The sequence below is a fragment of the Lontra canadensis genome, unplaced genomic scaffold (genome assembly GCF_010015895.1).
Source record: "Lontra canadensis isolate GAN:19392208 unplaced genomic scaffold, GSC_riverotter_1.0 scaffold170, whole genome shotgun sequence".
Lineage (NCBI taxonomy): Eukaryota > Metazoa > Chordata > Mammalia > Carnivora > Mustelidae > Lontra > Lontra canadensis.
In genome coordinates, this window is record NW_022631164.1 from 2,235,251 (window position 1) to 2,256,880 (window position 21,630).

Here is a 21,630-nt window from a genome sequence, read left to right on the forward strand (position 1 = left end):
TTTAAATATATTCTTCAATAAAAGAAATCAGCATTCCTTGGAGAAATGGCTGATTCCATGGCTAGGGCAGGGAGTATATGAGATGACCCTACAGCATCTTGTGGTATCAAAAATTTAAGAAGTACTCAAAAAAAAAAATGATAGAGGCATGTCCAAAAGACACAGGGGCCCTCTTGGAAGTGCTCTTGATGGCCAACTCTGAGATGATTTGAGCCACAAAATGACCAACAATAACAGCACCATATTATGATGCTATAATAAAATATCCTTGAGTCCATACTGATATAAACAGAGTAACAGAAGAAAAGGATGTATCTTTCTCACAGAATTCCAATTAATAACTGCAGAAGAAACAATGGGAACACTAAACATCATTAGGCAAACAACCATAATCGTTGCAGTGACGGATACTATGTTAAGTTGGCAGAAGTATGGTTAGAGAAGGGCAGTTGCATAGTGTAAATCCCCCCACAAAATATTCACTAGTTATAAGGGGGAAAACTGTAATTTTGCCTTGGAGAAAAACTTGACAGCATACCCTCATGAAGTGATCAAAGTTATAATCAGTAAAAAGACATTCCAATATCATAACCCTCCTGATACAGTGCACTGAGAAGGGCCAACACTGCTTCAGTGGCATTCTTCACAAAAGCATATGACCCTCAATCTAATCTCGAGAAAAGACTACACAAATCCATACTGGGGATATTCTACAAATAACCAGCCCATCCTCTTTTCAGAGTCAAGAGCGCAAAAGACCCCCCCCCCGCAAAAGCCAGAATTGTAACAGATGAGAGGACACTAAGGAGACAGTAAAGAGAATTAAATGGGGATCCTGATGGTGTCCTATGATGGAATCCTGATCGGATACTATGTCATTCGTTATGTAAGGAATTGGCATTAGAAGAAGCCAGGTAAAGAGCATATGGGAACTCTGTACTAATTTTGCAATAGCTCTGCAAGTCTAAAATTATTCCCAAATAAAAAGGTTTTTCAAAATGGAATATAAAATTTGTGAAATAATAAAAAATGTATCTTGGTCTCTGCACTCAGTTCCTGTCAGCACTTAGTCTTCGACCCTGGTTCCTGACAGAGACGTCCTAAAACTCCAAAGTTCCTGAGTAATACCAGTATTTCATAGAGCTCATAATTCCTTGGAACATTCTGGTGACTGGAGTATCTTTTGTTCTAAGGAGGCAATTTTCGGTAGGCTCCTGGGTGGGAGCTAGTCACCAGAAAGGACCAAGCCACGACTTGAAGCTTGGAACTTTCAGACCCATTCCCCATTCTCTGGAGAGGGAAAGTAGCTAGAAATGGAGTTAATCAATCATGCCTACGGGATAAAACCTCCATAAAAATCCCAAAAATCCCAAAATTATGGGGTTCAGAGAGCTTCTAGATTGATTAGCATATATATATATATATATATATATATATATATATATATATATGCCAAGGCGGTGGTGTACCCCCAACTCCACAGGGTTCCTTCTCCTCCTCCTGAGACTCTTCCAGACCTCACTCTATTTATTTCTTCAACTTATCATTCATCTGTAGGTTTTTATTATATACTTTATAACAAACCAGTAAATGTGTTTCCCCAGTTCTGTGAGCCATTCTTGCAAATTATCGAAACCAAGGATGGGGTTATGGGAACCCCCATTTATAGCCAAACCAGTCAGACACACAGGTAGCAACCTGAGACTTGTGACTGGCATCTGAAATCAGAGCAGTTCTGGGGGGGCGGAGCCCCTAACTTGTAGGATCTGACACCAACTCCAGGTAGATAATGTCAGACCTGAATTATCTGAGGGACACCCAAGTGGTGTTAGAAAATTGGGTCTGTGTGGGAAAAACCCCCACACCTGTTGTCAGAAGTTTGTTAAGCATGCAGTTGATACGAGAGTAAAGGAAAACACAAGAGTTCTTCCTAGACAACACTGCTTGTATTTGTATCAGGAAACACTGGAATGAGACACTTGGGTGGCTCAGTTAAGCGTCTGTCTTCGGCGCAGGTCGTGATCCCAGAGCCCTGGGATTGAGACCCATATCCCTGCTCAGCGGGGAGCCTGCTTTACCCTCTTCTTCTGCGGACCACGCACAGTGAAACCAGATGGTCTACAATATCACAATACATACACCACTGTACAAAATATACATTTAAACTGAATTTAGATAACCATATACTTTAGCCTGTGACAGGAAGAAAGCAGCAGTAAGTCTAAAACAAGAAAGGATGCTCTGATATTCAAAAACAGGACCCTACTCCTGGGACACCTGTAGGACTGATTTTTAGGCCAAGTAAGAGGTATTAACTTCTAGGATTTGACGCATTTTCTTTTAACATATGACGTTCTTCTCACATGAGTCAAAGCCCTGAGCCGGATCTAAACTATTCTCGTCCATACCGGAGAGTAATAGGTCCTTAGCTCTAATCTCAATCCTCACTGTAGATCCTCCCAAGTCCTTCCCATGACTACTCCCATAAGTCATATACCCCTTGTCTCCTCTTGGCCAAATAATGTTGCTCTGGTCTATGATCTATTTTAAACCAAAGGCTTCCAAGCTGGGTTCTGTACCCCGCAGAAATACACTTGCGACCATGGAGAGAATGATAAAAGTATCAAGAAGAAGGCCAAGTAGACAAGGCTTTGGGTTCACTACCCCGTGGTTATTCAGAGCGACTCTGCTGTCCGTTATTTTATATACTGGTGTTTTATATAAGCTTCCATTTGGAAAACAGAGTAGGGAGAGGAGTTCTGCAGCCAGAAAAGCAAGTTGCAAGCATTTATCTAAACTAAATATAAACCACTACATACAAACTAACAAAGTGGAAACACGCTAGGCAACAACTAGGCAAAAAACTAATCTGGAAATGCCAATTCCCTCTGGAAGTAGTCCAAAATTAAGAAGGTTCCTTAAGGAACTTCTGAAACGGACTGTCTCTCTAGGACCCACAAGAATCCAAACACTCATGTTCCATCTCTAAGAATAAAGAAGCAAAATATCATTTATCGTGCACTCCAGTGCATTCAGTTTTCCATACACAGTAAGCACAGAAGCAGACACGGTTCGACATTAATACCTAAAGTCTCTACTTTACCTTCCGATCATCAGGTACCAAATCCTGAAGCACCTTCCTCTTGGGCCATTCCTTGGCCAGTTCAGCAGAAGCCAACTCCTGCAGGTGGTATACAGCTATCTTGGCAGAACGCCTCTGAACTCGACCGCCACTCTTTGGCTCCAGGCTCATCTCCTTTAAGCACTCTGGCTGTCCTGACTCTGGAAAGAATGAGATCTGCAAGAATGAGACATAGCAGAACACAGGCCTGAGAAGTGGCTTCCATCAGAGCCAATGATTAAAGGCCATTCTTCCTGCTCTAAGTATCAAAAGCTATTTACTAGCTTGCTAACCGTAAGCATAAGGTTCCACCACTTTAATGTGTATTTTGTTGGTTAAAAAAAAAAAAAAAAACTTCTCAGGATAAAATCTGTTGTTTTGGTAAGTCAAAGTGGTTAATTAAGGTCAAGACATGGCTGTGTGCAAAGACAGGACCCTCAAACCATATCTCATACTACATAAAAAAAATCAACTGAAAATGAATCAAACGTAAACCATAGAACTGTAAAACTTCTAAAAGAAACCAAGGGCGAAAATTTTGTAAGCCTGGGTATGACCGTTTCTTGATGTGTCACCCTGGCTAGGCTACAGTCATCAGCTATCCAACCAAACACTAATCTGCATGCTGATGGGAAGGCACCTTGTATAGATCTAATTTTTAAAGTCCAAAATCAAGTAGGAGAGGTGTGAGAGTAGAAAAGGCAGGAGAGATTCAGAGCATGAGAGACTCACTATGTCTGCTGCCATGACGATGAAGGGAACCAGGGAATGCACATGGCCCTCAGAAGCTAAGAACACTTCCTGGCCTACAGCAAGCAAGAAGTGAGGTCCTACAACTGCATGGAACTCAATTCTTAATCTTAAAGAGCCTCAAAACAGATTCTCCCCTTGAGCCTCCAGAAAGTAATAGCCCTACTGACACTTTGATGCCAGCCTGGTGAGGTTCTACACAGGGGAGTCAGTTGAGCTGTGCTATACCTGAACTTCTGGCCGGACAAGCTGAGTTAATACAGCTGTGTTGTTTAGGCCATTGATTTTGTGATTTTTTTTTTTTAGAGCAGCAATAGAAAAACTGTACCTTGGGCTGGGCAAACATATCTTAGATACAATAAAAGCATTATCCATAAAAGGAAAAAAAACATAAATTGGATGAACTTTATCAAAGTTAAGAACTCTACTCTTTGAAAAACGCTATCCAAAAATGAAAAGCTAAGCTGGGAGAAAACATTTATAAAACATGTAGTTGGTAAAGGACTTCTGTCCAAAATACATGAAAAAACTCAGAATATTTTTAAACCTCAACAGTAAGACAATGAAACTCCAATAATAAAGGCTTTCAATGGCCACTTCACTGAAGAGGACAGACACTTCACTAAGGACCCACATTGCCAATAAGCACATGAAAGGATGGTTAATGTCATTAGTCATTAGGGAAATGCAAATTTAAACTGCAGGGAAATACCACTGCATACCTAACAGAATAGATTAAGAAAAAAATGACACTGACAATAGCAAGTCCTAACAAGGACACAAAAAAACTGCAACTCTCATTTTGCCAGTGAGAATGCAAAATGGCCACTTTGAAAAACAGTTTGGCAGTTTCTTATAAACATGTATTTATCATTTGACCTAGCATTCCCATTGCTAAGTATTTACCCAAGAGAAATTAAAATTTGTTTTCACAGAAAAGCCTTTTATGTGAATGTTTATAGCAGCTTTATTCATAATTGCCAAAAAATGGAAACAACCCAAATGTTCTTCAACTGGTGAATGGATAAAGAAACTGTGAAACATCCATACAATGGAATCCTAGACAGAAATAAAAAGAAATAAAATTAATGATACATGCAACACATGGATGAATCTCAACTGTATTATGCTAAGTGAAAGAAGCCAGACTCAAAAAGCTATACATTGTATGACTCTGTTTATGATATTCTGAAAAAAAGCAAAACTATAGGGACAGAAAATAGATCGGTGGTCAAATCGTTCAAGATCTTGAATGTGGTGGTGACTACACAACTGTATATACTTGTCAAAACTCTTATGACTATACACTAAAAAAGGTGAATATTAATTACCATATGTAAATTATATCTTGAAATGGAACTCTAAAAAAAAAAAAAATGAGGTAGGGCAAGCCTAGAAATCAAGAAAAAAAAAGTCAAGACAAAAAAATTGGGACGGAAGATCCAGCTGGACACAGATGTCCACAAAATTTCTAGCTAAAGGGGAACGCCTTAAGCTTTAGAAAGATAATAATGAGTCTACTTCTGCACAGATTATACACTGAACTTTGATTTCTCTAAGCTAATTATGTTCAAAAGGCAGAAAAAAGAGAACCAAGAAAAAACAAGAGAAAACAAAAGCATTCAAAGATTAAAAGGGGATACAAATGAGGAACCAAGGAGGCATGGGAAATGTCAGGGTTAGTAGTCACCACGAAACAGATCTCCCAAATAGGGTCTGGAAAGTAATCAGTACTCACAGGCCCATGCTCTGACCTCAGGTGATACGCAAGTCCAGCCTTCGACTTATATGGCTTTCCACAGTGGTGACATTTCAGGGTCATCTCCTCCAGCTCTGCAGCCCCTTTGCCACATTTTCTGACATGGTACAGATATCCCATGATGCTGGTGAAGCTACTAGAGCAACTCTGAACACAGGAGAGAGGCCTGAACTATAATCTTCCATCTTTTGACATGATCTCTCAATTTCTAAACAGCCACAAAAGACTCAACCACCACATCCTATAAATAGATCCTACGACATAGCTAGACCCTCTCCAACACTTCCCGTTAGCACGACCCTTCCCTGTCCCTCGTCCCTGCCCTAACAGCTGTCCTGTCTGCCACCAAGAGCGACGTTCCGTCAGCTCAGTCAGCATCCAGTCTACTAGCACTGTGTGTCTCCTCTGCCGCAGAGGTTCCTCGCTGGCTCGGGACTCGACCCCACCCCAGCAGCAACCAAACACCCAGCGATGCCAGAGCTCCTCACGGGGAGATTACCGGGAGCCTTTTCATCACACTAAAGAAGGGTGGGAAAGGAACCCCTTTGAACAAAAGAAAAGGGGAGAAAAATAGGTTTGTGGAGATGCAAAAGAAAAATAAAGAACTATTAATGAATTCCAAACACCTGGAAAAGCAGGAGCCAGTCTTAATGCTGGAAGGTGACACAGAACCAGGTCTACAAGAGAGAAGGAGAAGAAATGGAAGAAAGTAACAGAAAGACAGTGACTCGAGACTCCAGGCCGAAGGAGATGCTGTCCCCGGGGCTCTTACCTCACGCATGCACCTGAGCTTGCCCAGTCTCTTTAGAACTGTCCGGAGCCGTTCTCTCTCACTTGGCTCGTCTATTTCATCCCCAGCCTTCAAAATGGGCTAGAAAGCAAGAGAAGCAAACGAGCAGATGATTCACAGAAAAGATAGATACAGACAAAAATGGTATCTTAGGAGAATCAAGGACTGGACTAGCACCTAAGCCGAGGCCCATGAAGCTTAGTTATCTGACTCCTGGCTTTCTCCATCTTCTCCTAGACAGACAAGGAAGCAAATGCAATGCAAGTAAGAGTTCAGAGCCTCTGGCTTCCAGGAGACGAAACTTTGGGGCTAACGTGAACACAAAAATACCCACCACAACGGTTTCACTGTACATAACTCTTCTATCAAAAGGGTGCTCTTACACGCCTGCAAAACCCCAGAGCCTTAATCACCCCCACGGGGTTATCCAAACTCATCTATGTAAAGACATGCGAACCCCCCGCAGGCTCATACGGGACAGGAGACACCTTACCAAGCTATTATGATTTGCCATGACGTGATACTTCATCCCTGCCAGGGAACGAAGCTGTTTCCCGCAATGATGACAAGTAAACATTTCCTACGAGGAAGAAATACTGCTCAGTGCCAGGCTGTTCAACAGAGAAATAGAATGTTAAAAAGTCCTACTCAGATTCTCTTGACCGTATCTCCTTTCACTCCCAAACTCGACAGTCAAGTCATCTCAAAATCCCACCACCTCAGTGTCATGTCCTCAAGGACAAAAAAGGAAAAGCAACTCATTTTGAAAGAACGACCATTTACTAAGTGCCAATATTTGCCAAGTAATGGAACAGGCCCCTTGCATGTATTCTTTCTTTCTTCTCCTCTAAGGGACTGCACAAAATTATTTTCTCTCTCTTATAAATGAGAAAACCGAGGCCCACACATGAAAAAGTTAAATGACACAACAAATAAGTTGCTGAGTGAAGATTCAAACCAAAGTCTGTCGGACTCAAAAGCCTCTGTCTTCCTTCTAACACAATGCTGCTGCTTCTCCACAGGTATCAGCACACCCGACACAGAATAGAGAGCTAAGGTATGGGGAAAGAGCATAACTGTCACGAAATGCCACAAAATCTCTAACCTGTTTGCAGGTCTCCATGTGTTTCTTTAAGCCCTCTATGGTCTTTCTCCCCACTGCCTGGCAGGTAGGACAGGAGACGCTGCCTTTATCCACAATTTCTAAGTACCACTGTTCCTCCAAACTGCCTACAAAGGAGAAAAAGGAACACCTCATAATCTGCAGAATTCTCCTGAAACAAAAAGCACAATCCTGAAACTTAGTAAAAGTACCATAAAAATGGTTTGTTCCCTTCCTGGGGAAAAGACTCGCTGCGTATAATTTCTAGAAATATTTTTTTCTCAGTCAGTGAGGAAACACCTACTCAGTTTCCCATGATAAAAACCATCTGGGCACCACTCAAAAGCCCAGTGGCTTACAGAACTGGGCAACGTTTTTTTTCGTAGCTTTACTGAGGTTCAAGCCACAATGGGCAACACTTTCATAGCCGCATATAACAGTGGGATACAGAGATATTTAACAGCCGGTTTGCTGAGTGTTTCCTGTGTGCCTGAAACTTTGTACAATGTTTTTATCCCATTTAATCTCAACGAAAATTCTGACTGCCTTCATTATCCCACTCAGAAACAAGGAAACCGAAGCTTGCACAAGTTAACTAGATGGTGGCAGGCCAGAAAACCCATTAAGAGCCAAACCTTCCACAAGAGTTTGACAGGCCTCCAAACCCATGCCCTTAGTAGCTGCCTCCTTAAAGAAACTCTCTGTTACATCATCCCTTAACCACCACCACCAACAAAGACAGGGTGTGAGAACTAGATACCCCAAAGCTTCCAACAGAAAACATACCTGCTGCATAAGCTGGTGGTTCCTTCCGAATACGACGAGCCTGGGATTTGGGATTAGGTTGAGTTTTAGGCCGTTGCTTCCTCCCTGACGCAAGACAGAAACTTGAAGCCCGACATATCAACTTTGCTACCCCATCTCTACTACCAAAATCTCCTCCCTCATCTTCTCAACACCCTGTGCCCCACTCCCTCAACCAACAGACTCCCTTAAGTTGTAACAAAAAAAAAAAAACTGGTAGAGTCAGGCAGGATGGAAGCCATTCCATGCCAAAAAATCAAAGGGCTGAACAGTGCTTCAAGGGCCAAAACCCAAGGTCTCTCTTGTACCTCTAAAGAATAAAGCCCAGGCACCCACGGAAAGAGAATGAGCAAAGTTACTCCCTTACCATAAAGTTTATGCTTCTTCTGAGGAAATTCTCGATAGTCTTCATCTTCCTCCTGCCTGGGTTTCCTTTTTCCTTTGGTTGATACTCCACCTGACCCTGAAACACCATACAAAACAAACAAACAAAACCCTCAGTGTGGTTTACAAGTGAACTTCTCTGGCCTGCCTTCAAAACTTCAGTCACAAGACCATCATAGAGGAAGATCGTCAGTGAGCACAGGCCTCACAGAAGTGTCCGACATTTTTAGGGAAGTTGGTAAAACTTCACTAACTCACTCAACCTCCCCTTTTCCCTTTTTCTTATTCTCCACCCAAGTGATCAACTGTTCCCCATGAATAGTAAGAGCCTTCCAGCAATGTGCTTTCTTTGATCTTGATTCAAAGCTAACACGGAAGTAGAACTGTTCCAGATAAAGGGCTACTAAGGACCCTTGAGACTATGCCCACCAAGACAATGATACCCAGAATCGCCCTTACACCAGCCCCTAAACTTCAACAGAGGATCAAACTGGAACAATGGGAAAGAAGTTCAAATCATGTGAAGAGGGAAGGATGACACCAGTCTAACCTAGAGGAGTGAGATCAGCAGAATTTCACTCTAAAATAGGAGAGTTCACAAAGTTGAATAGTATGTGGCAGCCTAACATAAATGTGAGATACACATATGTGACATTTACAACAGCTACCTAGAGAGTGCTCTGCCTTTGACATAAGACAGAGATACTGATACCTTCGACACGGGAAGCAGCAGCTGGCTTGACCCTTCTCATCTTCATCCAGTAGGTGGATTTTCGGAAGGACGGTGGAAAATCACTCACTGGCTCACATGATGAGGCAGATGATGAACCACTTAAGGAGTCATCGTGAGGGATAGTGTACTGGAAACTATTATCTTTTATGGAGCACTGGGTCCTGCTAGTAATACGAAACAAATAGACATACCACAAAGGAGGATCTGGAGTAAAGTTCCTATTAATTCTTTATGTCATAAGAAGACAAGTTGGTTACCTACGCAAAAACTAAAAAGCCTGATAATAAAAACAGACCTGAGATTGTACTCTAACAATTACAACAGTTATGATCAAAGGCAACATATAAAATTATTACACTTCATTGTAATAAAAGCAGTCCACATTAATGATCACTCTGGAGCCCAAGTAGGCACTCTTTTCTAGACTGATCAAAGAAAAGAAAGTAGTGAAAGTAATAGGGTGTTCTTTGATCCTTCAGAAGATCCTTCAGTAACCAGGTATGTCCAGGCCTCCCAATTTCTCTGACAGAGGGACAGTAACTAAATACTATCCCTGAGAACAAAGAAGGAAAAGCAGAGTTTGTAGGGCCCTAGTCTGATCCATCTTCCCGAAACACTGTGTCAGCACTATCCTGTCTTATTTAGGCAACATGATTCTTAGCTCCCAGCCTTAAAGGGGCCACCTTATCTAAGGTAAGCTGGCTGGAGAAGTCTGGTATACAGCTGGATCCAAATTCCCAAATCTAAGACCAATCAGTATGTAGTTAAGAAACATTCATCAGTAACTAGGTCGTTCAGAATGCAGAGAGGAGCAGCAGTTCTCAAAGTGTGGTCCAAGGACCTCAAGACATCCCTTTTCCAGCTGAAGATCCATGTGAGGCCTGCCTTAGGTTTATGGTTTAGAAAGACCACTCTGGATGCTGTATGGAAAATGACCCGTGGAGGAGGAGTGAATACAGGGAGAAGGGCTAGCAGCTCAATGTAACGGTATGGATAAGAGATGATAAGGACCTGAACTAAGGTTCTGTGGCAGAGATAAGTTGACAAATTCAAGATAACACTTCAGTGGTAGAGCTGGTAAGAATCACGTAGAGGTTTGAGGTAAGGAGATGGAAGTAACACAGGTGACCATTCTTAAGAATGTATATTAGTAAAATATGATACATGCCCACTATGGAATACTAGGTAGTTGCTGGAAGCAATAAACCATTTCCACACATAGAGACGTGAACATAACCAAAAGAGCATACTGCTGAATGAAAAAGAAATAGGGTGCCTGGGTGGCTCAGTCAGCTAAGCATCTGACTCATGGTTTCAGCAGCTCAGGTCATGATCTCAGGGCTGTGAGATGGAGCCCTGCATTGGGCTCAGTGCTCAGTGCTGAGTCTGCTTGACACTCTCTCTCCCTCTCCCTCTCCCTCACCCCCTCCTCCGAGTGTACACACACATTCTCGTGTGCATGCTGTGTGTGCGTGCCTGCTCTCTCACTCTCTCTCCAAAAAGAAGTAAGTCTTTAAAAGAAAAATAAAGAAAGAGCAAGACTTAATGTCAATTTGGTAAATTAAAAACAAATACACTCATAAACAACACTGGCTATTTTATAAGGATTCATAAATATTTAAGGACAAATATCAAACTTGCTAACACAGTTGTCTCTGGAAGGGAATGGAAATGGAAACAGGGAAAACAAAAAACTACAGGGACTGATGTCAGCATGCTAGGAACAGAAAAGAATGATTTTCCATTCTCTGCACATGAGATCCAAAATGACAAATTCCACCGTGGTGCCTAAGGCCACCACAGCTCATCCCTCCTGCTGACTACAACTGAAAATCCTGGACTCTGAAAAGTAAACAAAGTAGGTGGACTATAAAGAGGTGTCAAAACTGGGAGAAGTGACTCACATGGGTGTGTTGCCCCATTTTGTTTGTTTTCCCTCACATGCGGCAATGAAATAAGGGTGGGCCCCATTTGCAGAGTAGCATGCAGTCTAAATTGCAACAGAAACTCTCTTTCTGGCCACAGAAACCAGGAAAAGTGTCTCTACAGACTAAAATGTGTGAGGGAACTGTGAAGAAGAATCAGGCAAAGAAGATGATCCCATAATTCTGTGTACGAATCCACACAAATCACAGCTTAATCTGAACTACATATGTTTGGAGCATACCAAAACCAGCTTAGCAAAGGCTTTGAGAAATAAGATTTGAACAAACTGCAAAAGTCTCAGAATAACCCCTGAACTGCTAGTAAAAGATAGACCCAACGTATCAAAAGCTTAGAGAAATGAAACAAGACTTGAAACACCCGAAAAAGTCTCAGTCAAACCCCTGCACTGTTCAAGACCGACCTAAACCATCATAGCAAAGACTCAAAAATGGAATTAAGACTGACCCAATGCCCTCAGAAAGCAAGACAGAACTTATGGTCTGAACAGTAAACAGGTTACTTGCTAAAATAAAAATAGCAGTGATCCCCCAGAGGATTCTAAAAAGACCCAAGGTCTATACAAATAACATTCACAATCTCGGGAATAAGTTGCAAAGTTATGCAATACACAAAGAAGCAGGAAAATCTGCATAACTCCAAAAGGAACAGAAAATGAACAAATGTCAACCTCAAGATGTTAGAACTATGAAAAATTTAAAGCAGCTATTACAGGGACGCCTGTAACACTGGGCGTATTACTGGGTGGCTCGGTCAGTTAAGTGTCTCCCTTCAGCTCAGGTCATGATCCCAGGGTCCTAGGACTGAGTCCTTGCTCACCAGGGAGCCAGCTTTTCCCTCCGCCTGCCTCTTTCCCTGCTTGCACTCTCTCTGACAAATAAACAAACAAAATCTTAAGGGGAAAAAAAAAGCAGTTATTATAACTATGTTCCATGAAATAAAGGAAAACACAATTCAAGTGAAGGAAAAGGTAGGACTTCTCAGCAGAAAAAAAAAAAAAACATAAAAAAGAATTAATTGAAATTTTAGAACTGAAAAAAAAAATTGAAATAACAACAAAATGGGCTCAATAACAGAATGGAGATGACAAAGTAGAGTGTGTGAACCTGAAGACAGAAACTATCTACTCTGAAGAACAAAGAGAAAAAAGACTGAAAAACAGTCAACAGAGCTTCAACAACCTATGAGTCAATATCAAAAGGTGTCACTTAACACCTTAAGGATATCAAAAGCTGGGGCACCTGCGTGGCTCAGTAGGTTAAGCCTCTGCCTTCAGCTCAGGTCATGATCTCGGAGTCCTGGGATCCAGCCCTGCATCGGGCTCTCTGCTCAGCAGGGAGCCTACTTCGTCCTCTTTCTGCCTGCCTCTCTGCCTACTTATAATCTCTGTCTCTGTCAAATAAATAAATAAAATTGTTTAAAACAAAACAAAACAAAAAAATACCAAAAGGTGTCCAGAAGGAAAGGAAAAAGAAACTGTGGCACAAAAATACATTTGAAAAAAATAATGGTGGAAAATCACCCAAATTTAATGAGACATAAATTTACAGATTCTAGAAGCTCAACAAATACTCATTGGATACACTGAAAGAAAAACACACCTAGACACATCCTAACGACAATGTTCAAAACTGATATTAAGAGAGAAAAATCTAGAAAGCAGCTAGAAAGAAATGACATGTTACATATAAAGAACAATGGTTTAAATGATTACAGAATTCTCAACAGAAACCAAGAAGAGAAGATAACATCTTTAAAATCCTGAGACAAAAGATCCGCCCATCTAAAATTCTATACTCAGTAAAAATATCCCTTAGACATGCTTCTTCAGATTAAAAAAAAAAATTTTTTTTAAGAAAATTTGTTGTCTGTTCTATGACCTGCTCATAGACCTGCTCTATGAAAAATGCTAATGGAAATTATTCCAGATATAATGAAGGAAAATGATACAGGGAGAAATCTGGATTTTTCAGAATGAAGAAGAGCAAAACAAATGGTAAATAGCTGGGAAAATATTAACAATGACAACAACAGGGGCGCCTGGGTGGCTCAGTGGGTTAAAGCCTCTGCCTTCCGCTCAGGTCATGATCCCAGGGTCCTGGGATCGAGCCCCGAGTCAAGCTCTCTGCTCAGCGGGGAGCCTGCTTCCCTTCCTCTCTCTCTGCCTGCCTCTCTGCCTACTTCTGATCTGTCTGTCAAATAAATAAATAAAATCTTCAAAAAAAAAAAAAACTGCTTTAAAACAAAATTTTGACATTATCTGGTGAGGTTTTCAAAATATGTAGATGTAATACATATGAGAGTGATAACTTAATGGTCAGCAGACAGGGGGCTTAGGAATTCTACAAGGCTGTGAGGCTTCTAGATTTAAGCAAAGTGGTAGTATAATAACTTTAAGTAACCTATGAAACAGTAGGTACATACATTTCCTAGAGCAAACACTACACATGAGAAAGAAACAGAAAAAAAAGAAAAGTGAAAAGAGAGATTAAAAAATCAATAAACTAAAATCAGACATATTCAAATAACCCAAAATAAGATATAAAGGAACAATACACAGGGTACAAGAACCAAAATAAAATGGCAAACCTAAATCCAACCATATCAGTAATTAATTTAAATGTTTATGGTCTCAACACTCCAGTTAAGAAGTCCAAGACTGTTAAAGAATGAATAAAAAAGCAATACTCTAGTACAGTTGACCCCTGAACAACACAATCTGAACTATATGGGTCCACTTATACATGGATTTTTTTTTATATAAATACAGTACAGTATTGTAAATGTCTTTTCCTGGTAATTTTAATATTTTCTTTCCTCTAGTTTATTTTAAGAACACCGTAGGATATAATATATAACATACAAAATGTGTTAAAGGACTGTTTATGTTATCAGTAAAGCTTCCAGCCTATAGTAGGCTGTTAGTAGTTAAGTTTTGGGGAAGTCAAAAGTTATATGCCGATTTTCAACTGTATTGGAGTCAGCATCCTTAACCCCTGTGTTGTTCAAGGGTCAACTAACTGTATACTGCACCTACAAGAGGCACACCTTTTCTTTTCTTTACTTTTCTAAGTTTTATTTATTTAAGTAATCTCTATACCCAATGTGGTGCTTGAACTCAGGAACCCGAGATCAAGAGTCAGATGCTCTTCCAACTGAGCCAGCCAGGTGCCCGCGAACTTTCAATATAAAGACATACACAGACTGGAAATAAGTGGATGAAAAAATTATACCTCACAATCAGCAAACACAAGAAGGCTGGAGCGGCTATTCTAATACCAGATAAAACAGACTTCAAGGCAAGAGTATCACCAGAGATATAAAGGGACACTTCATAATGATAAAAGTAACAAATCATCACAAAGACATAATTATTCATTGTATGCATCTAGTAGTGAAAACTCAAAGTTCACAAAGCAAAACTGATATAATTAAAGCAAAAAAAAAAAAAAACAGACAATTCTACAGTCTTAGCAAAAACTTTAAGACCTCCTCCTTTCAGGAAATTGGTAGAATAAGAAAAATTCAGTAAGACATAAAAGATGTGAACAACACTATTAGCTAAATTACTCTAGACTCACTTTACAGAACTACATCCAACAACTACAGGATACAGTTTTTTCAAGTAAACACTGTGCATTCAACAAGACAGAGTATATTTTGGGCCATAAACCTGAAACTTAAAAAGATAAAAATCATACATGTATTCATTGACCACATCAGAATTAAATTAGAAATCAAGAACAGGAGATCTAAAATAAAAAACAAATATGGAAATTAAACAATCTACTTGAAAATAATTCATGGGTCAAAAAGAAATCACAAGAGAAATTACAAAATATCCTGAAGTGAATAACAACAAAAATACACACATCAAAATTTGTGGATTGCAACCAAAGCAGTACCTAGAAGGAAACTCACAGCTCTAAATACTGCTATTAGAAAATTAGATCTATAATCAACGATAAGATTTCATCTCAAGATATCTTAAAAAGGGCAAAATAAACCCAAAGTAAATAGAAGGAAAAATATAATGGAGAGGAGAAATTCATGAAAGAAAATCTAGTTCTTTGAAAAGACCAACAAAATTGACAACTTTGTGGCTAGACTGAGATAATAGCAACAAGCAATTAGCAATGAACTTTAAAAAACAGTGTCGTTTACAATAATATTTAAAAAACACCTAAGAATATATCTAACAAAAGATAACCAAGACTTTTTTTTTTTTAAAGATTTTATTTATTTATTTGACAGAGAGATCACAAGTAGGCAGAGAGGCAGGCAGAGAGAGAGGGGAGCAGACTCCCCGCAGAGCAGAGAGCCCAATGCGGGGCTCGATCCCGGGACCCTGAGATCATGACCTGAGCCGAAGGCAGAGGCTTTAACCCACTGAGCCACCCAGGTGCCCCAAGACTTTTTTTTTTTTGAAGATTTTATTTATTTATTTGACAGACAGATCAGAAGTAGGCAGAGAGGCAGGCAGAGAGAGAGGAAGGGACGCAGGCTCCCCGCTGAGCAGAGAGCCTGACTCAGAACTCGATCCCAGGACCCTGAGATCATGACCCGAGCCAAAGGCAGAGGCTTAACCCACTGAGCCACCCAGGTGCCCCAAAAGATAACCAAAACTTTTATAAGGAAAATTACAGCATGTTGGTGAGATAAGTTAGGGATCTAAATAAATGGAAAAATATAGCATGCTCATAAGTCAGAAAACTTGGTATTGTTAAAATGGCAATCCTCCCCCAAATTGATCTGCTGACTCCATACAATAGTGATCAATACTCTAGCATGTTTTTTATAGAAACTGACAAACTCTAAAATTTATATAAAAATACGAAGAACCTAGAATAACTAAACAAATTTTTTTAAAGATTTTATTTATTTATTTGACAGACAGAGATCACAAGTATGCAGAGAGGCAGGCAGAGAGAGGGGGGGGAAGCAGGCTCCCCGCTGAGCAGAAAGCCCGATGCGGGGGCTCGATCCCAGGACCCTGGGATCATGACCTGAACCGAAGGCAGGGTCTTGAACCCACTGAGCCACCCAGGTGCCCCTAACTAAACAAATTTTGAGAAAGAACAAAAGAGAGTTAAATGACTTATCCTATCTGATTTCAAGACTTACTCTAATCCCACAGTATCGAGACAGTTTAGTATTGGCAAAAAGACAGATATATACATCAATGGAACAGAATAAGGAGTCCAGAAACAGACTCACACACATATATGTTCTAATAATTTCTGACAAAGGTGCCAATGCAATTGAATAGGGGAAGTCTTAACAACAGGATATACAAAATGAAAAGAAATTAACACTGACTGTTATAACACACCATGACCAAAAAATTAACTCTAAACAAGTCATAGACCCAAATGTAAAACCTAGAAAACTTCCAGAAAAAAACAAAGGGGAAAATCTTTGCAATTAGGGATGACAAAGTTTTCTCAAATATAATACAAAAAGCATGAAACATAGAAGGAAAAAAAATAATATTTTAATCATTTTTTTAATTTTTTTTTTATTTATTTGACAGATCACAAGTAGGCAGAGAGGCAGGCAGAGAGAGGAAGGAAAGCAGGCTCCCTGCTGAGCAGAGAGCCCACAGGGCTGGATCCCAGGATCCCAGGACCCTGGGATCACGACCTGAGCTGAAAGCAGAGGCTTTAACCCACTGAGCCACCCAGACGCCCCTTTAATCATTTTTAATGATAAATTTAAAACTGTTGATCTTCAAGGCACCCAAGTGGCTCAGTCAGTTGAGTGGCTTCAGTTCAGGTCATGATGTCAGAGTCGTGGGATAAAGCCCCAAGTCCAGCTCCACACTCAGCAGGGAGTCTGCCTCAAGATTCTCTCACTCCCCCTGCCCTTCCCCCCTCTCTAAACTAAATAAATAAATCTTTAAAGAAACAAAAATAAATAAAACTGTTGGTCTTCAAACATGCCATCAAGATATGATGCAAATCAGAGATTGGAAGAAAATATTTAAGATGTATCTATCAGACAAAGGAATTGTATTCAGAATATGATTTTTAAAAATACTACAATTCCATGGGACACCTGGGTGGCTCAGTGGGTTAAAGCCTCTGCCTTCGGCTCAGTTCATGATCCCAGGGCCCTGGGATCGAGCCCCACGTCTCTCTGCTCCGCAGAGAGCCTGCTTCCTCCTTTCTCTCTCTGCCTGCCTCTCTGCCTACTTGTGATCTCTCTCTGTCAAATAAATAAATAAAATCTTTAAAAAAAAAAAAAAACTACAATTCCATAGTAAGACAAACAACTCAATTTTTTTAAATGGGCAAAAGATATGAATAGGCACTTCCCAGATGATGATGTATGAATGGCCAATAAGCACATGAACAGATGTTCTACATCATTATTCATTAGGAAAATGCAACTTAAAATCACAATGAAACACCCCTATACACCCATAAAATTGGCTAAAATTGAAGACTTATTCCCATACACTGGTGGTAGAATAGAAAATAATGCCACCAATTTGGAAAATAGGCAATTTGTTAAAAAGGTAAACGTACTCCTGACATAAGACCCAATTAACCTAAGATGGTAAATCTTAGTAAATAAATACCATCTTAGGTATTTATCAAGAGAAAAAAGAAACAAAACATTTTTCCACATAGAGACTTGTACGTGGAAGTTCATAGCAGCTTTATTTTAATAACCTCAAAATGAAAATGACCCAACTATCCATCAAAATAAATGGCTAAACTAATCATGATATATCTATAATCAAATTCTGTTCAGCAATAAAAACTAATTTTCACTCAAAATCATTATTTTAAGTGAAAAAAATCATGCAAAAAGAGAACATATTATATGATTTCATTTATATAAAATCCTAGAACATGCAAACCACTATATGGTGAAAGGAAAAAGGTCAGTGGTGTCTGGGAACAGGAGTAGAGGAGGGAATGGATTGCAAAGGAACCCAAAAAATTTTTTCAGAGGGATGGAAATGGTATTTTGATTGTGGTGACACTGTTTTGGTTATTTACATATACCAAAGCTGATCATACTGTACACTTTAAATAAGTATACTATAAATATGAAGTCTACTGTACTTCAATAATACCTCAAAAATATATTTAAAAATTTTTAATAGGAATTGGCAGGTCTCTAGGGACAAAACCCACCATCCAAAACAATGGGAACAATCTCTACTAGGAACACTTAATAGTATCAAGGAGCTATTAAGAGTCAAGTCCCATGTGACTCCTCTTGATAAACTGTCCTCATGGGAATTTCTTTACTGTCAGTGTAGGACTCAGATACACCCATACCCCCTCTCATGAATAAGTACAAGCACAGTAATAAGTAAGTAAATAAATATCAATAGTTCATATAATCAGTATGATTAACATCTTAGAAATTAAATCAATGTGATTAGGGCATCCTTCCCTATAGGTCTCTCTTATTTCCAAAGGACTCAACAAAAACAATTTATCTAGGGCGACTGGGTGGCTCAGTGGGTTAAGCCGCTGCCTTCGGCTCAGGTCATGGTCTCGGGGTCCTGGGATCGAGCCCCACATCAGGCTCTCTGCTCCACAGGGAGCCTGCTTCCGCCTCACTCTCTGCCTGCTCCTCTGCCTACTTGTGATCTCTCTCTCTCTCTCTGTGTCAAATAAATAAATAAAATATTAAAAAAAAAAAAAAAAACAATTTATCTAGTATTTTACAACACTTGTCATATGACAGTACTTGATTGCTTCTAAAAACCCAGATTAATTTCAAACTTCCCTTTCCATAATTATGGCAAGAGAAAGACTTTGGTTTAAAGAATATAATCATAGTTGTAGTGACTTCATAATTTCTTGTGTGCAGCACACCTTTGGGTCTCAGCTTCTAACCACAAAAGTGAAAAGTTTAACCAATTTTCAACTCCTTTCTGATCTATGAAGAATTTTTCAGAGAACCTAGTTCATTCTCCAGGTGCAACTACTTAGACTTCATTAGAAAATTATTTCAGTTCATCTCAGTTTCCTTTGCAGCCTCCGTTCATTCTATCCAATCTTTAAATGCTGATGTTCTCCAGGGTTGCATCCTCTAGCCTCTTTTAGTCTCACTTCTTACCAAAGGTTCTCAATCTCTTACAAAGGATTCCTATGCCCAAACTCCAGTGATTCTGAGTCAGAATAATAGACAAGGTCCTGTTAATCTTTATATTTTTAAAAAATTAACACTTGCTATTACATTAAAAGCTTTTATCTGTTCACATTCTGTTCTCTATGAAAAAAAAAAAAAAATACCTTTTCCTTCTGGCTAACTGGATTATTCCTTGACTTTCAAGTCTGTTCAGGAGTGACTTGCTCAGGCAACTCTTCCCTTCTGAACTATCACTCCCCTTTCCCCAAGTGCTATATTAAATTCCTGTTTAAAAATATTTACTTACACTTTATCACGTTGATGTACTTGCCTATCTCCCCTTTTAGACTATTCTGTGCTTTTCTTGTCTGTATATCTAACAGATATATGTGTTATAGCACATGAGATATTCAGCAAATGTTATCTGAAGGAATTAATTCCTTTCAATGAATACCAAGTTAATAAGAATCTCTTTTGTACCAACAAATAAAATACGGAAAAAGTTAGCACATTCAGTCTACGAAATAATAAACTGGCCTTAAAGCCAAATAGTCCGAAAATAAAAGGATTTCTTACAGCCATTTTTACCAGTCCTTTCCATGTTCATCAATGTATTCATGAGTATATACTTGATGTCTGAGGACATGCGGGGCTACACTGTCAATACGTTCCATTTTTAATATAATTGATACTTTGCAAGCTAGGTTCTTCTCCCCTACATTAGGTTTAGACCTGCACTGTCCAATCAGGTTGGCACTAGCTACAGGTGGCTATTAAAATTTAAGATTAAATACAATTGAAAAATCAGTTCCTCAATCACACTGGCCACATTTCAAGTGCTCAAAAGCCATACGTGGCTACGGTCCTGAACAGTGTGGATACAGAACATTTTCTCATCATCACAGGAAGTTCTACTGGCCAGCGCTGGCGACACAATTATAAATGGATCCCAGAAAACCTCACTTACTTCTTAGCTCCCACGATCTTCGTGCTCCTCTGCTGCTTAAAGGATGTGGGTTCCGGTGTCTAGCAAATCGCAAGCACATGAGTGAATGCTAGGGACCTCTGAATCCTGACCACAAAAAGACGAATCCCCCTGTGCCCAGAGAAATGTAGCTCTCCCCCCGCAACTACCTCCAACGGATAAAAGGCAAGACTTTTTAAGAAAAGTGTGTCGTCCTGTCTTCCTAGAGTTAAGGCAGCTGACAACACCATAGTCTTCACCATAGTCTTCACTATTCCCAAAGCCCTGTCCCAGATAAAGGTTCTAAAGGGAGGTGAAAAGAGAGGATACGGATATGGGAGGTACTGGGGATATAAAAGGAACAGAAATTAATGGGAATCGGGCGAGAAACTGAGTCCAAGGAGGTGGGCAACAGTCAGCGGTAAGTGGGGGGAAAAAAGGGAGAGAGATCTGACCTAGAAGGGTGGGGCCTAGGATGGGCTCTGATAAAACCAACTCTGAGCACGGGACAAAAGCGAGGGACCGCGTGTTGCGGGCTCCACAGCGCTACCCCTAAGGCATAACGGCCAAACGGAGAAACTCACAGCGGGTACTGCACCGAGTCTGGAAGACATCACTCCCTCTCCACGCCTAACAAATCCACCCAAGGGCTCCGGCCAGACCAACGCCACTTCCGCTCTCCTCTCCTTTCCCGGATGTGGAGTCAGCGCCGCGGATCCCAGGAATGAACGTCTACTTCCGCCTGGCAGCTTGGGAGGGGGCTAGGGCCGGAGTGAGTCACGTGACACAACTCCCTCCCTCTGAGACCCCGCCCGGGGAAGCTGTAGGTGGGGTTGGGAGCCCCAAACCTGGATTCAGGGCCCCTTCCTCGCGTTCCATCTGTTTGCGCGACACCCAATATCCTTTCACCCTCCATTGCCCCCTCCAGCACGACGAGTGGTCTTTCTAGGTGATCAGTTATCCCCCCTTTATTTATCTTAGAGAAATTACAGACCCATTCCCGCCCTTCCTCCCCGCCAGGTAGAGAGGCTTAGAGGCTCTTTGATTGCTGAGGGTGCAGGTATCCGAGGCAGCGGCTGAGCAGGAAAGAAGTCAGAAAAGGGGCAGGTCGGTGAAGGCTTGAGCCAGTCAGTGAATAATGGGGACGAATCTCTTCTCATCTGTTAGCTTCAGGCCTCTAAA

The 21,630-nt window shown here is 40.4% G+C and overlaps 1 protein-coding gene across 4 annotated transcripts in view; it reads right to left on the reverse strand.

Annotated features, from left to right (window-relative positions):
• The window catches only part of ZNF512 (zinc finger protein 512), a 29,990-nt gene extending 8,829 nt beyond the window's left edge, over window positions 1–21,161 (reverse strand). Inside the window, exons 1-10 of one of the 4 annotated variants that reach the window (XM_032845842.1) lie at window positions 21,033–21,161; window positions 20,452–20,510; window positions 9,423–9,604; window positions 8,694–8,789; window positions 8,309–8,392; window positions 7,526–7,650; window positions 6,914–7,000; window positions 6,403–6,501; window positions 5,610–5,777; window positions 3,104–3,298 (exon numbers count right to left, since the gene is read on the reverse strand). In XM_032845842.1, coding sequence (XP_032701733.1) covers window positions 3,104–3,298; window positions 5,610–5,777; window positions 6,403–6,501; window positions 6,914–7,000; window positions 7,526–7,650; window positions 8,309–8,392; window positions 8,694–8,789; window positions 9,423–9,604; window positions 20,452–20,510; window positions 21,033–21,062 — 1,125 coding nt within the window. In that variant the 5' untranslated portion in view covers window positions 21,063–21,161. Of the gene's footprint in view, window positions 1–3,103; window positions 3,299–5,609; window positions 5,778–6,402; window positions 6,502–6,913; window positions 7,001–7,525; window positions 7,651–8,308; window positions 8,393–8,693; window positions 8,790–9,422; window positions 9,608–20,451; window positions 20,511–21,032 lie in introns of all 4 variants that reach the window. The other 3 variants (XM_032845841.1, XM_032845843.1, XM_032845844.1) reach the window with 3 other exon arrangements.
• Between the last annotated feature and the right edge of the window lie 469 nt (window positions 21,162–21,630).